The sequence below is a fragment of the Girardinichthys multiradiatus genome, chromosome 20, assembly GCF_021462225.1.
Source record: "Girardinichthys multiradiatus isolate DD_20200921_A chromosome 20, DD_fGirMul_XY1, whole genome shotgun sequence".
Lineage (NCBI taxonomy): Eukaryota > Metazoa > Chordata > Actinopteri > Cyprinodontiformes > Goodeidae > Girardinichthys > Girardinichthys multiradiatus.
Genome location: NC_061812.1, coordinates 5865051 through 5891754, shown reverse-complemented (window position 1 = coordinate 5891754; position 26704 = coordinate 5865051). Strand labels below are relative to the sequence as shown.

At 39.5% G+C, this 26704-nt stretch overlaps 1 protein-coding gene across 12 annotated transcripts in view; it reads right to left on the bottom strand.

The window, feature by feature from the left end:
* Positions 1-26704, bottom strand: part of ptprt (protein tyrosine phosphatase receptor type T) — a 444335-nt gene that overhangs the window by 95654 nt on the left and 321977 nt on the right. For all 12 annotated transcript variants that reach the window (XM_047347294.1, XM_047347295.1, XM_047347298.1 and 9 more), the window contains 2 exons: positions 13221-13301; positions 11434-11469 (listed from right to left, as the gene is read on the bottom strand). In XM_047347294.1, coding sequence (XP_047203250.1) covers positions 11434-11469; positions 13221-13301 — 117 coding nt within the window. The remainder of the gene's footprint in view (positions 1-11433; positions 11470-13220; positions 13302-26704) is intronic.

Below are 26704 nucleotides of genomic sequence, written 5' to 3'. Positions count from 1 at the left end.
TCTTTTAACCTCCAAAATAATTTTTTTAAGTCACTTTCAAGGATTATCTTCGAACATTTTTTGTGCCTTTCTTCCCCTTCATTTTCTTTCGAACAGGGCTTCTACATAGAGCAACGTGAAGACAAAGAGTTTTAAGTGCCTCAAAAAGCTTTTTCAGCTGTCTGAGGTGTATTTATTTGGTGTTTGTAAGCAAAAGCACAAAGGGACTTACTGACAGAAATGGTTTAAAACCCAGAAGAAAATAACAGTTTTGAATGTAATGTGGTACACATTCAGACCCCAGATTGGTGTGTAAATAATATTTTTTCCAAAAATTTGGAATGTCAAGAATAAGTAATCAGAGGACAAAATAGGTAGCATTGCAAGTGAAATGTTATCAGGCATTTGCAGAAAGTCCACCAGCCCATACAGTGTAAACTTGATAGAGTTTGATCAAGGGTTCATGGTGGGTATATATCACACAGGTTGGTCACATTGTGAAAAAATCCTGATACTAGAACCACAGATGGTATAAACACACACATTGTCGAAGTATCGGGTCAGTCAAAACACACCACACCCAAGGAGGATCTTAAAATTTTTGTCATCCAGGATGTGATGCTCTTAAGTGTTTAAAAAGAACTCTAATGGACCTCTTTACTTGTTTTTTAAAGACATTTCAGCTCTCATTCAGTTGGCTTGTTCAGTTCTGAACATGGGTTGTGAGATTCAATTCTTATAATTACCTTTAAAACTATCAGTGACTTCATTGGCCCCTTACAGCACAGCACATCTGTTTCATCCTGAATATGAATATCGATGCCCTCTTGATACAGCAACCTGGTACATTTAGCATTAGGACCTCTGATTACACAAGATAAACGACACAACTCTGACCCACTGCCAATCTGCAGGATCTCAAGGACCAATTACAACAGCTGTAGGCCAGTTCATAACAGGAAAGTATGCAACAGTTGTATGACTCCTTTAGCTGCATTAAATCGTTCTGAAGGGTTCAACACCCTGCTGACCACCATCATTTGTTGATGAGTCTACATTCATAGCAAATGCATGTTTTTTTCTTTACCTAAATTAAGACATGTTGGTGTGCAGACCTTACTGTGACATTTAGTGTGTTTAAAAAAAAACACATGATAAGCTCACCAAGGTCAAATATGCATTAAGTCAGGCATGAAATTAATTCATAGCGGCAGCTCCACAACAGTGACTATGATGGAGAACATCTCAATGCTAATGGGTAGATTTATTGACCCCCACAGGCACAAATATATGCGTGTGCATGTAGGTTTGTGTGAGACAAGACAACACTGTCAGATGTGCACAGAAATGTGTGCGTTGGACAATGTATATGAGAGAAAATGGTTTACTGGGATGAAAACGCGTGCTGGGAGTTTGTGTGTGTGCATGAAGGCCATCTACACTGCCACTGTGTGTATGTTAATGCAGTCCTTCATGCTTGGTGGTGTGTGTGTCATAAAGTTCCTACTTCCTACCCTCTGACTTTATTAAGACTGAGTTATGGATGACTTGGGCTCTCAGTGTTTCTTTATTATTTCTTAATTCCTTGTGTACCACCACTGCCAGGTGTGTGTGTCTCTGTGTATGTGTTACATAATTGACATTGACAATAAAACTGACTGGCCTAATAATGGCTTAACATTAGCCATGGGAATCCAGCACTGAAAGATATAACTATCGTCAATGTAAAGTCATGTCTGCAAGGCCATATATTCCTGACAACAGCTACACAATGCAGAGGCAGGAAAGACTGAGTCTTGATCAGGTGTCTTTGTACTGGCACCCCAGGGTCAGGTTCACATGTGAATGCCATAATAGCTTGGAGTGAGTACAAAAGTATGGCCTGGAAATATACATCTGAACTCACAATGATGGGAGATGTTAATAGAAAAAAATAAAAGTCAAAATTACATTAAAAATCTGGCTGAAATTTAGCATTGACAGCCACTCAAAACATTTCTCAACAGGGCCATGATGAAACATGAACCTTTAAAAACACGCGAAAGTTCCTTGATATCTTAGATCTTTATGAGCAAACATGATGACTTCGTAACAAGAAAACTGTCACAAGGGCCCAGCAATGCTACCAGCAAAATCACAAAAATTTTTATTATGGGATGTTTAGCTCAAGGGTTGAGAAAGGAAATTCTCAAGGAGGTTAAACAAAGTGGACAGGTGAGACAAATGACATGTATACCTAAAACTTGTCTTTGTGTTCTTAAAGGAGATAATGATGCAATAAATAGTTTTGAAGTTTTCTTTGGATAAACCCCATTTACATCTAGGGTATTTTCACATACTTCACTGAGGTCCAGAATTGCCACCTACCTAGATATCTTGCCAATTCTTTGAACCCACCTGGGTTTCTTGGGTTGTTGCAGAGATTTGATGTGAACTTTATATCAACAGCCCCATTCGAAATATGAAAACTGAGAAAAATGTTGGTGTTCAATACTTTTTTTTTTACATTGTAATCTCACCTGCTGATATCGATAAAATAATTGCTTGGACTGCACTAAATATATTATTACGCAATTACCACACATTCATGCTCTCTTTGTCAGTAATATATTGTTTAATGCAGCAGAAATGCTTTAGAAGAGCATTAAGATGCTTAAAAAAAATTATACGCCTACTTTTCTCTTCTGCTCTCGGTGGGGTCAGATGCTTTTCCACTCTATCCTTGATCCTCCCCCATTTTTTGCCCTGCTTCAGCTTTATGTCTATGTTTTTCTTAGAACCTCTGTTCGCATATCCTCCTAATTTTCATTATGGATTTGGTCAGCTGGTCTCTCAACGCAATCGATCAAATGTTCTCGATGGGAAGACTGGGTAAAAGGGAACCCTCTTGTCCAGACAGGACGTTCTTCTCCGGATACGCAATGGATTCCTGGCAGCAGTGGAAGATTGTGTGCCTGACAACAATGCCAGTCGAGGATGTGGAAGATTTGTACATAATTGGATTTCTGATTTTTGGAGTTGGCGGCTACCTGGCTTATCGAAAGATTTGTAAAACATCGGCAGCTGTTCAAAGCACTCCAAAGCTGCCTGGGATGTTTGAAGGGATCTTTAGAGCTCTCAGCACTCAGACTGATATGTTAAGAGAGCAGAATCGCAAGCTGGATGCAATCCTTGAACAGAATCGCAGGCTGGCTGCGTTTCCCGGACTCAAAGGTGATATGATTTAATCTTGGAGAAAGTTGTTTGCTCAGGATCTACTGAAAGTACCAGACATTTGGCCATTTGGATTTGAAATTGAGAATGCCAGTAAGACTTTGAACGCAGGCGGAAAATCACAGCCGGCCTGAACCAAAACATTTATTTTTTGTCTAATTCAGGCGCCCCGAAATGGCCTTCACAGGCTTCTTATCAAAACATTTCTTTTGGATGTTCTGTAAATACGACGTTCTGCCCCAGCAACCCCCCTCATCTGTGAACTGAACTGTATGGCCGTTTGATAAAACTTCCATCTCTTTTTCAAGGACAATGGCACCTTCGTCAGTGTTGACAGTCTAATTCTTTGCACACATGATCATACTTAAATATTGGCACCCTCACGAGTCCACCATGCCCCTGCACAATCTTTGCTTATGTGTGTTGCTTTCCCATGCTCCTTATTTTTTACCTAAATGTGGATTTAATTTCTTCTCCTTTTTATAGATAGTTTCTAAAAATTTGAACAAATGCTGTTTTTACACCAGTGACTCAGCTTCCTTGGTCAGAACTCAATGATTGCTTCGTTAAATTTCAATGAATGCAAATTACTTATTATGGGACTACCACTGCATTATACCAGCGAACCGAAGGATCATTCTCTTTTAGCCCAAGATGGTTTCCCCTACATAGAGGATTGAATGATATAATTACCTCTTTAGAAAGATTGGTTTAGAACCAGCTCTTAACAGTAAAACCCAAAGGATTATTAATGTTATCTGTATCATTGTAATGTTGGCCAGAGATTTTTAGATTTCTCAGAAGGATTTGTAGATTTCTTAGAAGGATTGAGGTATCATTTGATTTGTTTTTCTGTGTCTGTATCTGTGTTTATTTTCTTTGTGATTGTATTGTAACTGTATGTACAGCGTTTTGAGTGTCTCGTTCCTGAAAAGCGCTATATAAATAAACTTACCTTACCTTACTGAGTTGATTCACTGCTAAAATAGCAACTGTAACTAGATGTACCTCATCTACCTACTCGTCTATATTCACAATGATACCCAAGCAGACATCAGTAGTGTTTTTAGGTCATATCGTCATCGCAGCGTTCAACAACAATAATGACATAACCTATGTTTTACTTCCCGAAACTATATTAGAATATCACAAAGAAAGAAAAAAAAATTAAGAAAACTGTTGTTTAACTACTACAAGATCTAGCCATAAAAAAGAAAACTTAATTATAGCAACAGTTGGATATCTGTAGGCACCATTTCATCTGAATCTGCTTTCATTTATTACAGGATGCATTACCAGAACCTCAGCAATGAAATCCTGAAGAGTAAAAACAATATTTGGTATTGAATTCTAAATTATGTTAAACACCACATCCTAACTGTACTGAATTATGTATTATATTTCAAGTTAAAAGTATTTACTGAGCAAATGAATTTACTGAGCAAATGAATTTAAACCTCATCATACACAAGTTCCACTGCTTAAATACCCCAATCCAGCAAAACCTGAAGAAACTGTCTGTGTTCAAGAAATTTCCATGTAAATGTACTGAGTCAAAATGTAAATGGCATGCTTTGAATCCTTTCAACATTAAAGGTTAAGAGCTGGATGCACTCTTGCTGCTTGGAGTTAGAAATCTCTGCCTGCAGCATTTAGAAACAAAGTGGAAGAGCTTTGGATGATAAGTTCATCTTTCTGCATCTCCTGCTTTTTCTGTCTGTGAAGGATGAGGTCAAGTTCAACTTCATTTCATTGCTGGAGAGCCAAGCCAATGAATTCTCTCTGGTCCAGATAAAAATCTCTTCCGATGGATGACACACAATATGGTCCCTGGCAGAACAATAAGGCACATAGATGAAAAATGGAAACTATACGTTCAGCTGAGCTGAAAAACTGAGAACAAGTAATGCAAATGGAAATCTGAGGATGGTAACACGGAGATGAAAATAGACAAATAGGCCCAACATGTAGTGAAATCAACACACAGGAAACATGGGAGGATTTAGAGTTTTCACTAAAGTAACTTTACTGTCAAAGCTAGCAAATGACTTGTTTGTGTGCACAAAACATCATGACAAATATCAAAATAAAGACAGTTGGCTTCTTTATTAAAAACATAGCTTTTTAAGGAAATAATTACCATCGAACCTGCAACCAAAATGTTGTAGGTTTGTTTTAAAGCAATGGATGGTAATTTCTTACACAAGAAGAAAAATTAACAAGCTTTACTTTACTTTACATACTTTACATACTTTACTTTCAAGAATGCAAATGTTCTTGTAATCTTTCAAAGATTATGGCATTAAAGGTTCTCCAAGATATCTGAGGTTTTTTGGGGTTTTTTAATTGGTGGCTGCTTCACTCATTTCTGTCCAGTAACTGAATGATGATGTACATTCCCTACATACGAAGCCATGTTTTTTGCTGCATTGTTGTTATCTCAGATGCATCTCAGAGCTGATGGAGGGTTGCATGGCATCCTGCAAATTAATAAGTCAGATTGCATGGTGGTGCAGTTGGTAGCACTGTTCCCTTGCAGCAAGAAGGTCCTGGGTTCGATTCCTGGGGGTCTTTCTGCATGGAGTTTGCATGTTCTCCCCATGCATGCATGGGTTCTCACTGTTAGGTTAATTGGTTTCTCTAAATTGCCCTTAGGTGTATGAATGAGTGTGTGCATGGTTGTTTGTGTGTTGCCCTGCGATGGACTGGCGACCTGTCCAGGGTGTACCCTGCCTCTCGTCCGTAGACTGCTGGAGATAGGCACCAGCTCCCCATGACCCACTATGGAATAAGCGGCAGAAAATGACTGACTGACTGAAGAAAATTCAACAAGTTTTTTGTTTTACATCCCTTCAACAAACTTTCATGTATTTTTGCCACCAGAGGTTAAAATTTTTCCTTGATCTCAACTTGCCGTGAGACATGATTTTAATATCAGTCATCTTCTATTTGTAGCTCTTTTTTTATCATCAACTTTATCAACTACAGCATCATCACTCAAACCTGGACTGCAAGTAAGTCCACTTCCGGACTGGTATTTATGATTGGCCCTTTTGACATATTTGCACTGCATCTCTGCTGATTGAAATAGACTGAGCCAGAAAAGTAACAGATTGAAGTGAAGAGAGAAGAGGACTGGCAGGAAAACAGGCAGTCAAGATGAGCTGAAAAAAAAAAACAGCACAGAGGTTCAATCTTGTCTGCGAACATAAAAGTTAAAAATTACTCTCTCTCTGTTGCTCTCACCTTCAATTACCCAGGAGCGCCACATTATGGCCACACAAAATGACTACCATTAGCCATAATCACCTTACATGCAGCCTAATGTTATGCTGAACTAGACTGGGAAAATAATTTCTCTTCTGTAATGCTGTGAAAAAACTACTTGCTGTGGGTAGAAATTAAGGGCTTTCTGCACAGGTGGCATCCCAGTACAATCTACTGCCATGGAGAGGCTTGGTACAAAACTGTTTTAGGTGTAGTACTTTCAAAAGTATTACATGTAATTTTTACAGTCCCTTCATAATGGATAAAGACCTCGCTATGTTCAGTCAGTCAGTCAGTGACTCGCTATGTTCTTAATGACCTAAAAGTGTCTAGCTCACAGCAAAACGGCAAAGCCTAGAATATGAAGGTAGGGTTCTAGCTTTGGTAAAATAATGTTTTTATTGCAATTTCTTATGTTCCAGTGACATTCATATCATACTATCTACCACACTAGACCAACTCTCTCAGATTGCATCGGAATGCAACTACACGAATGCTACAACCTCTGGTATCACTTTTGTACTAATGTGTTTGCCTAGCCTTGGTAGTATAAGCACCATTTTCATCTATGTCTGGGAAGTTTTTGGGCCTCCACCATCAATTTCTGCGATGGTGAAAACATAAGATTATCTGGCAACCTTGTTTTTGGGTGATTATATTTTTTATGTTGGAGTACAGGCTCTGTTGAGAATGAATGGGATTTTCCCAGTTTACTCTTTGGGATTATTTCATTGTTTTTAACTAACAGTATTTTTGTTTAGACCTATATAACCTGTTCCCAATCAAACATATAGGAATGTGTATGTTGTTTGTTTTCTCATGTGAACATAATTATGGTGAAGATGTAACTGAACAGATGAGAATTCTGTAAATATGACTCAGACACAATGAGGTTCAATTTTTGTTTAGATTCCCTACTGTATAAAGCAAGCAAGAATGCCAAAGACCGAATTAAAAGCATTGTTTTCATCTATTCTATGTGTCATTGTTTTTTGTGGTAATCGTGATAACTATGTTCAACTTATTAACCAGGAAACACTTCTGATCCACAGTTATGTATAGTTTTTGTGTAAATAGCAGTGGGAGCCCATTCTAGGCAGGCACAAATGGCTGACCACAGATTTTTAAGCTAAAAACAAACATAGTGTTGCACAACATTTTAAGCCACACAGGTGTCTTGGAAAATAATTTTATTAAAAAAAACAATGTGTGCGCACATGACTTTCATGTGATGCTGCAGTAGTTATCCAGTGATCCATGGGATTTAAGGCCCAGTGTACTCTGTGGATGTACATTAGATATGTCTTTCAAAGTGTACTTCTTCAGGCAAAAGTAATTTAAGTAAAATATGAGTATTTTAGAAATATTATTCATTATATGTGAAGCTGACATATTGAAGTAAGACGGCTGATGCCGTTTTAGCTGTTAAGAAAATCCTGGAGCAAAAGATTAAGGTGGTTTCAAAAGAAAACAGGCAAACAAAAACAACTAACCGTGCTCTACCTTGCACAGCGGATTTATGCGAGCTACTTGTCCTTCGCTTTGATCCTTCAATCCGTAAGGCTCCTTCAGCATCATCCTAATACTTTTCTCTTTCAGGTCTCTGTCTCCCATTAAGCCACTGAAATACGATGCTCAGTGGCATCATTCAGCTTGCTAGTGCTATTATCCATTTTCACAAAGCTAAAAAGGTGTCAGAGCGAGTACAAATGTAGGACTCTTGCTTTCAAAATGAAACCATTTTCATCCATTTATTGAATGTGGAAATTCTGCTTATTTTAGAGGCCACCTGGAAAATGATTGACCTAATGGACTTGACAGAAATCAATGTGTTAAGTGTTAAAATGACAATGTGCAGGGATCAATAAAGCTCTCTGTGTAGATAAAAAGGATCCAAGGTGACCAACTTTGTTAATTTTTTACCTGTTTAAAATGTTTATTATTGTGTGGGGATAACATTTGTTTTCTGTCTTAAGGGCAAAAAGGAAGCTGTTTTGTTTAGTTCTGTAATTTATGGTAATTTTCAGAGAACATATCAACCTAGTGAGCTTCCTTTTTAATAATCAAAGCCGGCCTGAAAGTAATTAAACTAGTACAATTAATGAACTCACCGAAACACCAGCATGCTAATAAATGGAAGAGTTTTATTTGCAGCTTTAATTATCTTGCCACTTTAAATTCAGACCACCTTCAGTTTTTCTTCATCGCAATTCAACTTGAATTTAACTTGAAAAAACATCAATATTTTTCTTTTTAAAGAGGCTGTACTTTTCAGTTTCACTTTCAAACTTTCTCCCGTTCTTTTTCCTCACCGATTCATATTTGACCTTCGATAAAATGATTTATAAAAACAAGTTGGCAGTCAGATTGTAAAACTGCTATCCATATATTTGGAGCTTAAATCTAAAACAAAATTGCAAATCATAGCAGTTTGAGGGCTGGCGTGCTCTGTGGTTTAACCTCCAACTAAAAGCATGCAGCTATGACCAGTTTCCATTAAAATTGCCTCACATGTAAAAAACTGCTGCCAAGAATTTTACCGCTGAAGAAACACTTTTGTAAATGATCAAAAACCTTAGGTGGAGATGCTCAGCTGCACTGAGGACAGGTCCAGGACTTCCAAGACTGTCCAGCAACCATTGTTACCTCTTGAAAGCACTACAGTCATGTTAGTGCAAAGCTCGCTCAACAGCAGGTGGGTGTGAGTGCATATGCACGTACAGAGAAGCAAAGACATTAGGACAATGGCTTTGTGACAAGAGAGAATGCAAAAACGGCACTTCTGTCCAAGAAAAACATCAAGGACAGCAGTGACATGCAGTCAGGGCAGACAGGTATTGCACAGCCTCACCTGTCATCATAAGACAACATCAATATGTCCTTTTGATTGTTTTATTTGTTTTCTGTATGATTTCATCATTTTATGTTCAAAATCACTGAATTTTGCATTGTGGGTTCAAATACGTGGGAGAAAAGCAGATGAGGCAGTGAATAGCTGTGCCACACCACTGATGGCACTGTGTCACACACACTGACTGATGCAGGCAGTTGCCGCATCCCCTTTGTTGTCTCTCTTTATATAGGCAATATACATGCTGGATTTAACAAGTACTAAACATGCTGATGTTCCACAGTCTGTCTAATATATTAAATGTATGTTTGACATATTGAATCTTTCTCATCAGCCAAAAATGCATAGTGAAAATGGACAAGGTGAGGCAAATAGTACTGTGCCACACTGATAGGGGACAGTGCTGAGCCCCAGAAGCACAGACAGTAAACGTCGCTACGTACTCTTCAGCTACGCAGAGGTCAGAGGAGTTTTCACCGACAAGTCCTGTAACTGTACACTTAGTTCAATTTGGTCCCACAAAATTGAAGATTACTTCTCAACATTGGAAAAGGTTTTTCTAAACTGGATTTTCAGCTGAAACAGGAGGTTTTAGAGAGAGGAAGACCAACTCTGGAGCTGAAAGATCTGCTTCAAATAAGTGGGTGAAAGATAACCCCCCTCTTCAACGGGAGTGGTACACCTGAAAACAGTGTGGTGGACATGTACATCAGACTCCAGCGGAGTCTATGCCTCACCAGTCATGAACCCCATTGCATGTCACTGAAGGACAGAAATTCTGCAGGATGTAGGAAGACTGGTGAAAACAGATTTTCTGATTGTTTGGGACATGTGGGAAATCATTTGTCTGGGGAAAATACAGAGGAGGGCTACAGTGAAGCCTGTGTCGAGTACTATGTTTTGCCAACTGTGAGGCATCCTGATGAAATCCATGAGTGTGTTTGTTCTTGTTGGGGAGTGGACTTCCTCCCAATTCTGCCAAGGAACACCGCAGTAAATCAAAACTTCTTCCAACTATCCAGCTGCAGTCACTGATACTTTCTGTATTTTCCAGCATGATGGAGCACCATGTAACATTTTGGGTCTGTGCTCAAGATATTTTCCAGATCTTAATTGCACCAGAAACTGTTGTTGGTTCACAAAAAACAGGTGAGTTAAAAAGAAGCTATCAAATTGCAATCAAAATCAAACACTAAAAGACAAGAACGGGTCATCAGTCAGATTTGGTTGTTTCAAGCAGCTGATTTTTTTGTCGCTATAATGATCAAAGCTCCGTTTTACATCTTTTGATTTTCTGACTAACTGTAAAGGGGACAGATGGCTTCATAAAAAGCTAATGTCATTACGTGAAGATGTATGACACCAAAATTCTGCCACTGCATAAATCACCCAAGCATCTTTTTGCATTCTGCTTCATCATACACTGATGTGCATCAGCAATTGGCACAGAAGCCTTCACAGACAGGTGGGGAAAATTGCAATAAATCAAGTGAAAAAAATAAGACCCTGAAACAGAGTTGTTAATTGTCCAATTTCCTTCTTTTGGCCATATAGTCTATTTAGTTTTGGCCAGATAGACAAAATTTAATGTCAGTTTATGTCACCATAATCTTGATCTTTTTTCTGTGCAACACACAGCAGTATTTTAGCTGGTCATCAGCAGTATTTTTGGAGAATAAAGAAAAAGCACTTTTCTTTCTGCTACCTGTTCAGGCCAGATGGAGAGAGGTAAGAGTCAAAGATAAAAAAAAAAAAAAATTAAACATGTTATTAAGTTGTAAAAATAAAGGACAAAATAATACAATGAAAAGGAAACAGGTTAGAAAACTTTTACAATCACTGGTCGGGATACATCCCCTGCTGATTTGTGTGTGAACTTGGGTGAAGTGGCATTCTTGTGTAAAATCTGGCTAAACATACACACACACAGAGCATGTCACACACTTTCAGAGGCCAGAGCCAAGCCTATTGGCAAAAAATTAATCAAGCTGTTCAACAGAACGGAAGAGCAAGATAAAGTGAACAGAAAGAAGGAAGATACCAGAGAATGGTAATAATATTTTACAGGGTCCATGTGTATGTATCATTGTAATGAATGGTTTAAAGACAACTGGTTTTCATACCTATTGAAGTTGTGGCTGGAACGGGCTCTTTGGATACTGCACAACACACAGGGAGAAAACAGATGCTTGATGTCAAACATTATTCACATCAATCAAATAACTGCAGCCAAGATACACATTGAAAACATTTCAACATTAATCAAATCTTTAAATCTCTTCAACAACACTTTCTGGTGACCGGAGAAGGACATTTTATGAAAATGTTTTACCAAGAACAGAAATTAGAGTAGATAAAAACTGTAGATGGAAATGTTTCTTTACATTTCTGGCTCTGTGTTCCAGAGCAGTACAGATGAGTTAGTTTCTGACCAATCCATTCATGGTTATTGGGACAAGTCCAGTATTTGTTGTAATCTTTGAGTGGGTCAAATGTATGTCAGCTTATAAAGTAAAACAAAATAGAAGTACAGTTCCAACAAGAAAATTACAAACATGCATCATAGACACCAATACCACTAATTTTGGGTTCAAATTAATAGCTGTATTATTGTAGATAATTTACAACTTAAAATGAATTTTAACAGCAAGACTTGGCACACTAGTTTGATTTTATGAGTTGATTTTCTGTAAATTACACATACAGGCTAAAATACGTTTTTTATTTCACAAAATTCTTTAGCAAAAGGTCCTAAAGGTTCTTTAGTGTCTTTTAACTTAAAGTGGACCTATTATAAAAAAACAAACAAACACTTTTTTGATTGTTTTTATGATTCCATTTGGGTCTGTAATCCTTCTACAAACAGATCAAACGCAAAAAAAAACAAAAAACGTTCAGCTGTTTTTTGGCTATAAATGAATATTTAATTTTTTCAAAAAAATGCATGGTTTCAAAAGCTGTGTAATTGTGATGTAAATCACTTATTCGCGGACTGCTTTGAGAACTCACATCAGTATACATCAAGATTTGCAAAAAAACTTAGACTGAAGAAAAATTCTGTTTCTACTGTTCAAGTACCTATTGTTGTGTCTTATAAGTTTTGGTTTTGTTTTCAAGTGTACAAAGTGCTGGGTGCAGCCAGATACAGCTATTTTGCATAAAAGTGACAGAGGAGGTGCAATCGCATTTTCTCAGAATGATTTGTGTGATAAATATAATTAACATGTTTTGTATACCTCATTGACCTATCCCAAATGTTTAAAAGGAAGTATAATAGGTCACCTTTAAGAACAAGACTCATAAACCTTTGATTTCATGCTCAACAACAGATTTCTCTTTGCCAGCATGAGAAGGATTTCTGCAACAGCACTCATTCTCATTCAAGTTCAACTGAAATGTGCAGCGGCCCACATGTAGAATCCAAATGCAGTTGCGAGAAAGGTTTTTGGTTCAGATTAGTCTAACAGTGAGCTGCTTGGTGACAATGACCCAAAGTGTGTTTGCAGGAGTCAAGATGAAGTTTCTAATTGAGTTTGCATGTATAAATTTTGGACATGCATTATCAATTCAACCTTCTGCACTCATTTTTCTTTTATTTTTTTAATTAATGACGTTGTATTTTATGTAATCATTTCAACTTTGTAAACAGTTAAAATAAATAGAAAGTTCAAAATTAATCTGGAATGTATGTTTGTGATGAGCAGAATTGGTTAAAGGCCTTTTAAATGGGCAGAGTAATAGTACCGGCATCTCTTACACTTCTTACCTTACCTAGTTGCTCTGAGGACTAGAAACTTTCCCTTAAACATTTCAACTTGCATTTATAAAAACAAAAACAACAATAAATATGCAAATGGTTGTCTGAGCATCTTTGAAGATTAGGACTATGCACAAATGTCTTTGAGTGTACCTGAGTAGTAGGAATTCAGCAAGGATTTGCTCTGCAGTGTCTTGCTTCCCTGCACAGAGAAGGAGCAGGGAGAGGGGGAGGCTGTAGAGAAGAGAGATAAGTATAAATATATTTGTAAGAAAGAGGAATTGTTTTTTTTAAATGAGTGAAAATGAGAACAAAGGGAAAACGTAGAGGCTGGGGGAAATGGATAGTAAATCAGAGGTCAACAGAAGGAGAACAATGAAGATAGAAAGTATAAGAAAAGGTAGAAGATGAAAAAGGAGAGAATCAGGTGAGGAAGTGTCAAAAAAAGAGTTTTACAGTATGGTGACGTCATCTCAGTTTTCACAGAGACAATTAACAATAAAAACATCAACAAAGGCAGATCAATTTTCAGCAGCATGTGGAGCAATCCAATAACACTAATGGCACCACTGATGCAAGCAGCATTGAATTTGGAAACATAATGGCTATTACAGGCCAGTGGGGACACACTTAAATCTGATGTGTTTCTCAATGTGGGTCAATACATTTAACTGGTCAAAGTGTGAAGTAGGAAAAAATAGAATGATGGTTGGTTTTAGGTATTTAAACATGGATTTTGGTACAAGAAGCTAGAACCTTAGGTCAGACCTTTTTCCCCACTGGGCATTTCAGCTTAAATAGCTTACAATGATTTAAATTTACATCTATGACAAGTAACGTCTTGTAGCTGTGGACCAGTCTCTTTGATCTGTTTTAAAAAGGAAAATGAAATCAAACTAGCACGACAAAAATCATCATTACGTGTCACACATTTCTCAGTAAAAGCTATCAGGAAAAGACCCAAGAAGGTCAATGCCATGATTCATTATGTTACCCAAAGTGACATGCAGTATGTTAAAGGTCAAGTGACAAATCTCCCAATGAGCTGCAGTAATAATGACAGAGCAGGTGAGGCGACACAATCATTAAATCGGTAGACTTTTCTAGAACCTTGTTAACACCATACATGTACATTGCAGCTATCCCTAAAGATATTATAGCCCTCATTATGGATCAGTGATGTAGTTGAAGTACTTGATAACTCATCAATAGCAAAACCTGCCCTTGGTGTTTAGTTGGAATAACAAATGTGCATCTCCAACAACATAAAGCTATGTTTACTTTTCCTCTGAGAAAAGTAAATGGTGTTTGAAAAAGCTACACACAACTCTTTAATGCTCATTCATTTTCATGTTTTCTATATTCAGACACACTTTCTTATTTAATTGAATGAGAAAATGTTTCCAAACTTTTGACTAGTGTCGCTACATACATGCTCAGTATGAGGGATTGCTGCAAAGTCAACGCCAGTGACTGTCCACTGTCTCTACATGCTCATCCAGGAGTGAATGCTGCAAGTCACTGACTGGATGCAATCTGCTGGGTTTCCTTAGACAGAAAAACTTTTTATCCAATTTGAATAAAACTGAATCTGACTGCACTGTTCAATTGTTAGGATTAATTGGAATGTATGAACCTGACTTTGTGAAGTGCCTTGAGACAACATGTGTTGTGAATTGGCGCTATATAAATAAAACTGAAACTGAATAGTAGTGGATGTGGGTGGTGGCTGTCACTGCATATGTCAGTTGGCCTGAAACTTTGCTTTTATTAGCTTACCTGATTAAAAGGCTTTAAATGCCTTGTATGCTTTCTCTTTCAGTTTTTCAACTTATGTCTACATTTTGTTTACTTAAAAATGTTTCACACTTTTACATTAAGCAATTAATCACAGACAACGGCTGAAGAAAAGGAAAATGTATGCCTATCCTAAATAAACAAATTATCGCCTGAAAACTTTGCATGAGAAAAATACAAAAGAAAAAAAAAAACAGGTGATAAGCAAACTGAGAAAGTTAGACATTCCTCTCCACAGCTCATTCTGGGTGTCAAAGTGTCCCTAAGTAAGAGGGGCTATATGGTCATTTCAGTTCTGGGCCTGCTTACTGTTTTTTACCTTCAAAGGACCTCAGGATCTGAACATCATCATCTGAGACCTTTCGATGTGGTGAATCCAGCAACTCTATTCTACAAAGGTGTTTTATCTGGTTGAGGTCAGATAAAACACCAGATTTAAATTGCTTACAATGGCTGAGGTCAATCAAGTTGTTCCACACCCAAATCACTCATCCTTGTCTTTATGGACCTTGCTTTGTGCACACGTGTGCTGTTATGTTGGAACAGGGAGAAGCCATCCCCAAACTGTTGTCACAAAGTTAGAGGCAAGAAATTGTCCAACAAGTCTTGGTACGCTAAAGCATTAAGACTTCCTTTTTCTGGAACTACTAACACCAGTTCATCACAAGCTTGTTTGTCAAGCTAGCCACCAATGGAAGACAGTTCACAGAGCAAAGTGGTCACATTTAAGGGGACACATCACATTTCATAAATGTGATTCACCTCCTTCATTCAACTGTGATCAATGCCAGCATGTTTCTGGGCATACACCATCTCTTATAAATACCCATAGACCACTAGAGACTGGATATCACAGCTAGCCAACACAATTTTATCTTTCATACCTCCAGCCAAATGCACACTGTTTGTTTCTGACATGGTGATGTCATTTAACAGGCTCTAAACAACCATATAAAGCCCATTGAATGCTTCTGCCTTTATTGTTGTTTTCTCTGTGATAGCCTAGCAATTGATCATTAGGTCGGTTTCTGGGTGAGGAAATCTACTCTCTGGATATTTGTCAATGTGTTTTTTGCCCCACAATCTTTAACCATTTATGATACAACAAAAAAGGGAGTTTTGATATATTTACATCCATGGAAAAAAAAACATTTCTAAATGTATTCAAAATGTGTTTTCATATAAGTACATGTTTGATAAGATTTTCATTAAGTGTGGGTGAAAAATAAAATACGATCATATTCCCAATTAAATGTGAAAATATATATATGTTGGAAAGAAAAATATTTTATTAAAACAAATCAAGAATTTATTTTGTTACTATTAATCTAGTTGTGCATCTCTTCAATTTACAATTAACCTTTAAGGACTAATTATTTCCTACTCTGTTTAAAGAATGAAGTAAACTGATATAATTTGCATTTGCATCGGTTTTTACAACTCATATTGCATGACTGATTCAGTGGAGCCCAGGTGAGTTTGTCCTGTCTTGGTGTAGGGTCGGGGGGTCAGTTGTGAGTATGGTGGTCAGTGGTGTCTGCTCTGTTGCGCTTGTGGGCAGAGGCTAGGGTGGTGTAGAGTGGGGCCCTTGCCTAACCGTCGCGGCTAGCTGTGTGGAGGGGGGCAGGGTGTGGTGGGAGTGCTTAGAGTGGGGCTGGGAGTGGAGCGCACGCTGTGTGAATGTGCCGTCATTATCTTTTTGGGGGGGGAACTCATCTGTGGGGGTGTGCCCCTGTGGGGAGGGGATAAATGGCCTCAGGGGCATGTGTTCAATATCTGTGTCCCAGTAGGGGGTGGCCCTATGGGGAAATTCATGTCGGGGTTTATTGGGGTGGGGAGCTGATGGGGTTGAGAGCAGAATTCATGGTGGGGTAGGGATTCCTTTGTCCTAGGGCAGCTCTGATTGGCAGGCTCATTTGGACAAGGTAGGCCCCTCTTTTATTCATGATGCCCTCTCCAGATGGGGATGGGGGTCGTTGGGGGCTGGGGTCGGAGTGGCGGGTCAGGGTCTGCCACGTTCGGGCGGTGCCAGCCCTTGTGTGGGCTGGTGCTGGGGCGGCCTAGCTGTCTCCACCCCGGCATGAAGGGTACACTTCCTGGGTCTGGGGGCTGGTTGCATACGGCATATTTTTATGGAGAAACCTTATATACACAAGCGCACTCACACTTACACCCAAAGGTGTTTAGATTCAGCTATTAACAGATACACAGATGTTCTATACTGAGCTGCAGTTAACACTAAATACATCTTCCATTCACTAGTACCGTGCACTTTTCGGTAACAATGGTGTTATATATGTTTATGCAGGTATAGAAGCAGTCTTCTAGAGTGCTATCTTATATTCTGTTCACTCTTCTTTCTCTCCTTTATTCTTTACTCCTCTCCCTTTTTTCTTTTTGCACAACTTCTCTCTTTCTTGTTTATATATATCTCAAGCAGAGCACTATAGCATTAGCCGTAATGCTCCACTTGTGAAAGTAAATCTGCTGGGCTTCTTCTTGGTACTCATACAACACTTCTGAGTGTTACTCTGCAAAATAGAACACATAAAAAAAACAAAAAAAAAAACAATATGCTCCAAGAGTGTTCTTGATCTGCCCATTTTATCAAGGATGCACGAGTGGGTGTCTTTGGAGAACACGGGGGTGTTTTTTGATAAAATGGGCATGATTTGGCTAGATAATTAAACTTGATGGTCCAAATCAAAGAATCAGAAAATTTGCATTTAAAGTAAGGAGAGAGCATAGACAAGAACCTAAAATGGATTCAAATAGCCTATACCTGATATTCAGTAAAGGTTTTGCTTGTATATTTGTTATTTGACTTAAAGTAACAATCATTAGGAATATTGATTATTTATATATATATATATATATATATATATATATATATATATATATATATATATATATATATATACAGTACAAACCAAACGTTTGGACACACCTACTCATTCAAAGAGTTTTCCTTATTTTCATGACTATGAATATTGTAGCTTCACGCTGAAGGCATCAAAACTATGAATTAAAACATGTGGAATTATATACTGAACAAAAAAGTGGGAAACAACTGAAAATATGTCTTATATTCTAGGTTCTTCAAAGTAGCCACCTTTTGCTTTGATTACTGCTCCGCACACTCTTGGCATTCTGTTGATGAGCTTCAAGAGGTAGTCACCTGAAATGGTTTTCCAACAGTCTTGACGGAATTCCTAGAGATGCTTAGCACTTGTTGGCCCTTTTGCCTTCACTCTGCAGTCCAGCTCACCCCAAATTATCTTGATTGGGTTCAGATCCGGTGACTGTGGAGGCCAGGTCATCTGGCGCAGCATCCCATCACTCTCCTTCTTGGTCAAATAGCCTTTACACAGCCTGGAGGTGTGTTTGGGGTCATTGTCCTGTTGAAAAATAAATGATGGTCCAACTAAACGCAAACCGGATGGAATAGCATGCCGCTGCAAGATGCTGTGGTAGCCATGCTGGTTCAGTATGCCTTCAATTCACCAGCAAAGCACCCCCACACCATCACACCTCCTCCTCCATGCTTCACGGTGGGAACCAGGCATGTAGAGTCCATCCGTTCACCTCTTCTGCGCCGCACAAAGACACAATGGTTGGAACCAAATATCTCAAACTTGGACTCATCAGACCAAAGCACAGATTTCCACTGGTCTAATATCCATTCCTTGTGTTCTTTAGCCCAAACAAGTCTCTTCTGCTTGTTGCCTGTCCTCAGCAGTGGTTTCCTAGCAGCTATTTTACCATGAAGGCCTGATTCACACAGTCTCCTCTTAACAGTGGTTCTAGAGATGTGTTTGCTGCTAGAACTCTGTGTGGCATTGACCTGTTCTCTAATCTGAGCTGCTGTTAACCTGCGATTTCTGAGGCTGGTGACTCGGATGAACTTATCTTCCGCAGCAGAGGTGACTCTTGGTCTTCCTTTACTGTGAGCCGGTTTCTTTGTAGCGCTTGATGGTTTTTGCGACTGCACTTGGGGACACTTTCAAAGTTTTCCCAATTGTTCGGACTGACTAACCTTCATTTCTTAAAGTAATGATGGTCACTCGTTTTTCTTTCTTTACTTAGCTGCTTTTTTCTTGCCATAATACAAATTCTAACAGTCTATTCAGTAGGACTATCAGCTGTGTACTGTATCCACCTCCTGCACAACACAACTGATCCCAACCACACCTGCACCTGGTCCCAACCACATTTATAAGGCTTGAAATCCCACTTATTAAACCTGACAGGGCACACCTGTGAAGTGAAAACCATTTCAGGTGACTACCTCTTGAAGCTCATCAACAGAATGCCAAGAGTGTGCGGAGCAGTAATCAAAGCAAAAGGTGGCTACTTTGAAGAACCTAGAATATAAGACATATCTTCAGTTGTTTCACACTTTTTTGTTCAGTATATAATTCCACATGTGTTAATTCATAGTTTTGATGCCTTCAGTGTGAAGCTACAATATTCATAGTCATGAAAATAAAGAAAACTCTTTGAATGAGAAGGTGTGTCCAAACGTTTGGTCTGTACTGTATATATATATATATATATATATATATATATATATATATATATATATATAAACATAGGCAAATAAAAAAAAATTTAAGTTTAATTCAAAACATGACAATAAGAAAGAAACATAAGGTGTGGGTACAATGCTGGTTTTGAAATAGCCAGAGATGGTTTAGTTTGTTTTTTCAAACATACTGAAGCTGGTCATTGACTTTAAGTTGACAGGGAGTGAGTTCCAAATTGCAGATTCTTTCACAGAGAGAGTACTTTGAGCAAAAGTGGTTATACAGAAGGGGACCTTACAGTTGCCGTTTTACAGCCGCTCTGGTAGATTTGCTGTTGCCCTGCAGTTCCTTTATCCAATTGCTTAATGGTTTGAGTGCAAGTCCATTTAAACATATAAAAATAAATTTTTTAAAAATTGTGATTTATAATACTGAATTTAGCCGGAATAACAATGATGAAATCTGATTGGCTTTTGAAATAAAACCTTTAAGGCCCAATTGTGGGGACTTTCCAATGGTTTGAGTATAGTTTGGTTACTCTGTGACCAGACAGTAACTCCATAAGACAGATGGCTTTTCTTTCTGCCCTCGGTGGAGGAGGACGCTTTTCTCTGTCTCCCGCAACCCTCCCATATCTGCCTTGCTTCAGCTCTGTGTCTTGTCTTCCTTTTGGAACCTCTTTTTGCATATCTTCCAAATTCTGAGTTATGGATTTGGTCAGCTGGTCTCTCAATGCAATTGATCAAATTTTCTCGACGAGAAGACAGGGTGAAGGAGAGCCCACTTGTCCGGGTGGGATGTTTTTCTCTGGATACACAATGGACTCCTGGCAGAAGTGGAGGATTGTGTGTCTGTCGATAATGTCAGTCAAGGATGTGGAAGATTTGTATATAATTGGATGTTTGATATCAGGATTTCTGCTTTTTGGAGTCAGCGGTTACCTGGCATATCGAGAAATTCGGAAAACGTCGGCAGCTGTTCTGGCAATTGTGAGGCTGCCTGGCATGTATGATGGGATCTTCAGGGCGATCAGCACTCAGACTGAGATGTTATGTGAGCTGATTCGCAGACTGGATGTGATCCTTACACAGGATCGCAGGCAGGTTGCGGTTCCTGGACACAGGGGTGAAATGGGATAAATCTTGGAGAAAGTTGTTCGCTTGGATCTGGCGGAAAGGACCAGGAATTTGGCTGTTTGGATTCACCTTTGAGAAGCACAAGCAAGACTCTCAAGGCTGATGGAAAATTAAGAGTCAGCCTAACCCAAATAATTATTGTTTTTCTGAATCTGGCTCCCCTGGATGGCCTTGATGGCTGGCTATCATCAACCTCTCCTGGAAGTTATGTAAACATGACGCTCTGCTCCCTCTGCCCCCTCCCTTCCCTGAGGACATCTGTGGACCTGCTCAGAACATTCCAACGTACCATCAAGGACAATGGCCTCTGTGACAGTGCTTCATGGACTTACTTGCACACATACACACATGCTCAAGATAAACATATGCACCCCCTCACACCACCTTCACCGTTCCCGGCATGATGTTGTTTTGTAAACTTGTTGCTTCTTTGTGCTGAGGTTTTTGGCAATCTCAAACTGTATCCTGCTAAGGATAAAGTGTGAAATATGATTTTCTTTCCCTCTACTTACCTAATGTGGCCTCTTTTCTCATCTAGCAAGGGCAGCACCTGTGAGTGGGCAGCAAAGCCTCGGTGACCCGTCCCCCCCTTGTCTTGTGTCATGATGTATGTTTGGATGGGTTGAACGGGAATTGTAATTTCCCCTCGGGGATCAATAAAGTATCTGTTAATTGAATTTGAATTGAATCATTGAGTTGAAGAACATCTCTGCAGAGTGAAGTGTTAAATAATTTTAAAACAATTTACGTTTGATCTAAGAGTTTTGCAAATTTTATCAACATGGCTTTTAAAATTTTACTGAGCCTCCATAATTATTATTAAGTAATTTTCTTGTGATACTTGTTCAACTGGATCCCCGTTGATTCAAATATGCAAGGACTGTAATGGAGTTTTCTTTATTGAAAAGCAAATACACCTCGTTTTCTTTGTATTAAGTAGGAGTCATTTTAACTATGCTCTCTCACCATATTTTCTGTAAGCTGTTTTTACTAACTAAACTGCTGTTTTTATCCGACGCAGAGTACATTTACAGGTTAACTTCAGGACAAATTTCAGGCAAGCTAGTGACACATAGGCTGAAAAGGATGGAACCTAAGATACTTCCTTGAGGAATCCCTGTTTCAATGTTGTAACAGGAAGATTTACTATTATTATTACTATTATTATCTTTTAAGTATGACTGAAACCAAGACAGTGATCGTTCTGAAAAATTAAATAATAAAAGCTTTGAGATTAGTAAATTGTGGTTCACGGTTTTTAAGATCGAGGAAGACTGCACCAATGGTTTGTCTCATGTCAAGTGATTGTTTAACCCATTCAAGCAACAAACATATGGTGGTCTCTGTCGAATGATTGTGTCTAAATCCAAACTGGAGAAGATGCAGAAGATTTTTATTTTCCAAATATGATAGCAATTGTTCTGAAATAATCCACTCCAACACCTTTTACATGACCGGATGGAGACTTATTGGCCTATAGTTGCTAATATCTTAAGGGCCTTCCGATTTCAAAATTGGTTTCACCAGAGCTTTTTTCCATGCATACGGAAATTGTCCTGTTCTGATTAAAGTATTAATTATGCATGCTAAAGTTTCTATTAAACTATTACTACATTTGTTTTAGAAACGCAGCATCTAAATTGTACATGTCCTTTGCAAAGGAATTGTTCACACTGTTAATAGCTTTTTGAACAGTGAAAGAATCAACTCCCCTAATCTCAAACAAATCAGAACCATTTTAGTTGGTTTTCTATAATGCATATCTGTTTGAATTGATTGAAACTATGATGCTAAGTCTTTAACCAATGAAAGGAAAAAGTTATTAAAAACTGTCGCTAGCTGACCATGATCAATTATAATTTTTCCAGATATTATACATTCATATTTGTATTTAGTACGCGCACAGCGGTTTAGTAGGTTAAATAAATGTTTCTAGATCATTTTACCCGTTCCTCTAGCTTCTGATAAAACATTTATATAATATTTAACTTTTGATTTATATATTTCTTTCACTACTCTATTTCACAAGCTTTCAAAGATCAGCCAATCTGTGGTTTTTTTGTTCTTAAGAAAATATTTCAGGGCATAATCCCTTTTTTTTCATTAACAACTGAATATCATCCAACAACCAAGGTGGCTGTGTTTTTTTTCTGTCCCTTCTTTTGTTTTTTGAAAAATTTGTTGTCAAGATCTTGGTGTTGTCTTTGTTGTTGTGCACTGTACTTGGCCTCTAGGTGGCTCTGGGTTCGTGAGGAGTGGTGACAGGTGTTCCATATTCCCTAATTATCCCTGGAGGGTACTTAAGATGGAGGCCGCCAGCAGTTCATCACCAGAGTGTTGCCCTCATTGGTATTGACTCAAGCCACAGTTTGCCTAAGCTTGTCTTTGTCTTTTGGTAATTTTGTATTTTCTCTTTGCAGACTGGATTCCTATGCCTGACCTTGTCTTTGCAGAATCCTTATCTACTTGGGCTTTGTCACTGGAGAAGGATTTCCTAACCACATGGATTATACCTGGTTTGCCAACACTTTGCTTCCTAAGTTACTGGCTGGCGGCTATTCCGACGGTCCCTTTCCTGGAACAACTACGGACCACCACAAGCGAACCCTGTCCACCCTCCCAACAATAACATCATCAGCAGAACCTCAGAGTTACCTCAAGTGAGTCCAAGTACCTACCAGCTCCGTTCATCTCAGTGTGCAGTTCCATTGTTGTTTCACCCCCTCCTGGCAGCTCAAACTCCACTTCCTAGTAAGACGGATTTTGTTATTTTGTTACATTCACCATCTTGGACTTTATACATTCTTACCGTGTCTACTTACCTTGCAGTTGGCTTACGGTTCCAGCTCCACTCCCCTTACCCTGCTCACTGTAAAATAAAACCTCTTGTTAAACTTCATCGGTCTCCTGATTGCTTTCTGCATGTGGGTCAAAACAATGCGTAAAACTATGACAGAACACTCTGGCCAATCTGACTCAGCAGAGGCTTTCAGGAGATGAATTTCTGAACAGTCCCACCAAATCCAAGCCCATGACTCCACTCTCCGGTCCTTAGCTGAACAGCAGAGACAAACAAACCTTCAGATTGAACAGCTAGCGTCCATGCTACAACACACCCTAAACAGTTTACCCAGCCCAGCCGCAGAGGGCACTACAGCCCCACCGGTCACACAGCAGCTCCCACACTCTCGTGATGTTACTTCCCCCAACCCCAAAAAATATTCCGGTGAGTCAGGAGATTGCAGAGGTTTTTTGTCACAATGTACACTTGTATTCAACCGATCTCCACAGTCCTTCCCTCATGATCATGCTAAGATTTCTTTTATTTTAGGACTATTATCGGGTAAGGCAATAAAATGAGCGGATGCCCTCTTTAACAATTGCTGCGATTTTGGCTGTACCTTCTCTGATTTTGAGAATGAATTTAGAGAGGTTTTTCTAATGAAGTAGGTCAGACCGCAACAGCCCAAATACTTTGGTCCTTAAAACAGAGAGGCCAATCTGTTTCTGAGTTCTCTATAGACCTCAGAACTTTAGCCGCAGCTTCTGGGTGGGATGACTGTGCTCTCAAGACAGCGTTTTTTCAGGCTCTAAACGAGCCTCTAAAGGATGAGTTAGCTGTAGTAGATGAACCCAAGACACTTAATGGGTTAATAAATTTAGCCACCAGACTTGATAACCACATGAGAGAGAGGAAAAGGTCCCGGCAGGATTTTTGTGCCAGCAAGACACAAACCCCCAACTAGGTTCGCTTAGCTATCCGCTCACCTGTTCCTACCCAAAACTCAGAGTCAGAGCCTATGGGTGAACTCGCCTCTCCGCTGAGGAGAGACAGAGACGCCGCCAGTCTAGTCTTTGTTTTTACCGCGGTTCTTCCGAGCATCTTCTTGCCAGCTGCCCTGTTTGTCCCACTGGATCAAAAGGTTGGATCCGCCAGTAGATGAGGGGAAACTGGCGGACCGTTTAAACAATCCTGCTGCCCCTGGACTTAGTTTACCTGCTTCCTTAATTCTTGATCGTCATATTCAGAATCTCTCGTCTTTAATGGATTTCAGGAGTGAGCAGAATCTTTTTGATCAGAATTTGGTTACTGAAGCCCAGATTGAGACAGAACCACTTCCTTCACCTCAGTTAGTATCAGCTTTGGATGGGCACAGATTACAACAGGTTACCCATCGTACCAAGCCATTAACCCTGTTGTTATCTGGAAACCATAGAGAAGAAATATCCTTCTACGTTTTCCCTATCGCGCTAAACTCTATGGTTTTAGGCTTTCCATGGCTATAGAAACATAACCTTCATATAAATTGGTCTGAGTGCCGAGTAGAGTCCTGATCCACATGCTGTCCTTCTTCGTGCCTTCAGGCAGCCGTACCCCCTCAACCGGCCGATGTCATTTTTGATGAGAGTAAGATTACTGATCTTTCTTTTGTTCCCACTGAGTACCATGACCTAAAACAGATATTTAGTAAAGTTAAAGCATTAACTTTGCCTCCACACAGACCTTATGACTGTTCCTTTGAGTTACTTCCCGGAGCCCCCTTGCCGACTAGTAGATTATACAACATCTCTGAATCTGAACGTAAGACTATGGAAAACTATATTAACGAGTCCTTTATGGCTGGAATCATTCGCCCTCCTTCTTCTCCCCTAGGCGCCGGTTTTTTCTTTGTGGGTAAGAAAGATGGTCCCTTCGCCCATGTATTGATTATAGGGGACTAAATCAGATAACTGTTAAGAATAAATACCCACTTCCACTCCTTTCTTTGGCTTTTGACCCAGTTTATGGTGCCAGAATTTTCACTAAACTTGACCTAAGAAATGCTTACCATTTAGTTAGGATCCGCCAGGGGGACGAATGGAAGACTGCATTTAAAACACCCCTTGGACACTGAGTACTTGGTGATGCCATGCGGACTTTGCAATGCACCTGCAGTTTTCCAGTCACTCGTCAACGATGTGCTCAGAGATTTTTTTGAATCTTTTTGTCTATCATGACGATATTTGTTATTTATTCAAAGGACATTAAGGAACACTGTCAGCATGTACGTTTAGTTCTTCAAAGACTGCTGGAGAATCGATTGTTTGTAAAGGCTGAGAAGTGTGACTTTCATAAAGAGTAACCCTTTTGGGGTTTATTTTGGAGGGTGGACAGGTTCGCTCGGACCCTGAGAAGATTAAGGCAGTCCTCGAGTGGCCTGTCCTGGACACCCGCAAACAGCTCCAGCGCTTCAAAGGATTTGCGAACTTCTATCCCAGATTTATTAAGACCTTTAGTCTGTTGGGTGCCCCGCTCACTGCTCTCACCTCCACTAAGACTGTGTTCCCGTGGTCCCAGGAGGCAGATAGAGCCTTTGCTCCACTAAAGAAGAGATTCTCACAGACTCCCATTTTGATTCACCCTGATTCCTCTCGACAATTTATTCTGGAAGTGGACGCTTCTGAGACGGGTGTAGGAGCCATACTCTCACAATAGTCCACCACAGATGGTAAGCTCCATCCCTGTGCTTTCTTTTCCAGACGACTCAGTGACACAGAGAGAAACTATGATGTGGGGAATAGGGAGCTTCTAGCCATTAAATTGGCCTTGGAGGAATGACGACATTGGCTTGAGGGTGCTAAACATCCTACATTAGTGTGGACAGATCATAAAAACTTGGCTTATTTACAGTTGGCAAAAAGACTGAATCCACGCCAATCACATTGGTCTCTTTTCTTTTCTCGGTTCGACCTTTCTATCTCCTATACACCTGGTTCTAAGAACCTGAAGCCAGGCGCCTTGTCCCGTCAGTTTTCCCTGGATAGCTTTGTTAAGGAGGCTGAGCCAATTATTCCTTCCCACTGGACTGTTGGAGCCTTGTCTTGGGAGAGAGAGAACCTCGTAAATCAGGCCAAGCGTCATGAACCTGACCCTAACACTGGTCCCCCTAATAGGGTTTATGTTCCTTCCTCTGTCCGGTTCCGGCTGATCCGTTGGTATCACACTGCCAGATTCTCAGGACACCCTGGGGTCAGCTGGTCTGTCTCACTCATTTCCAGGAGATTTTGGTGGCCATCTCTCCATAGTGACATCAAAGACTATGTTCAAGCTTGTTCCATCTGTGCTAGACAAAAAGCTGAAATCAACCACCTTCTGGCCTACTTCAACCACTCCCAAACTGTCCCTAAACGCCCCTGG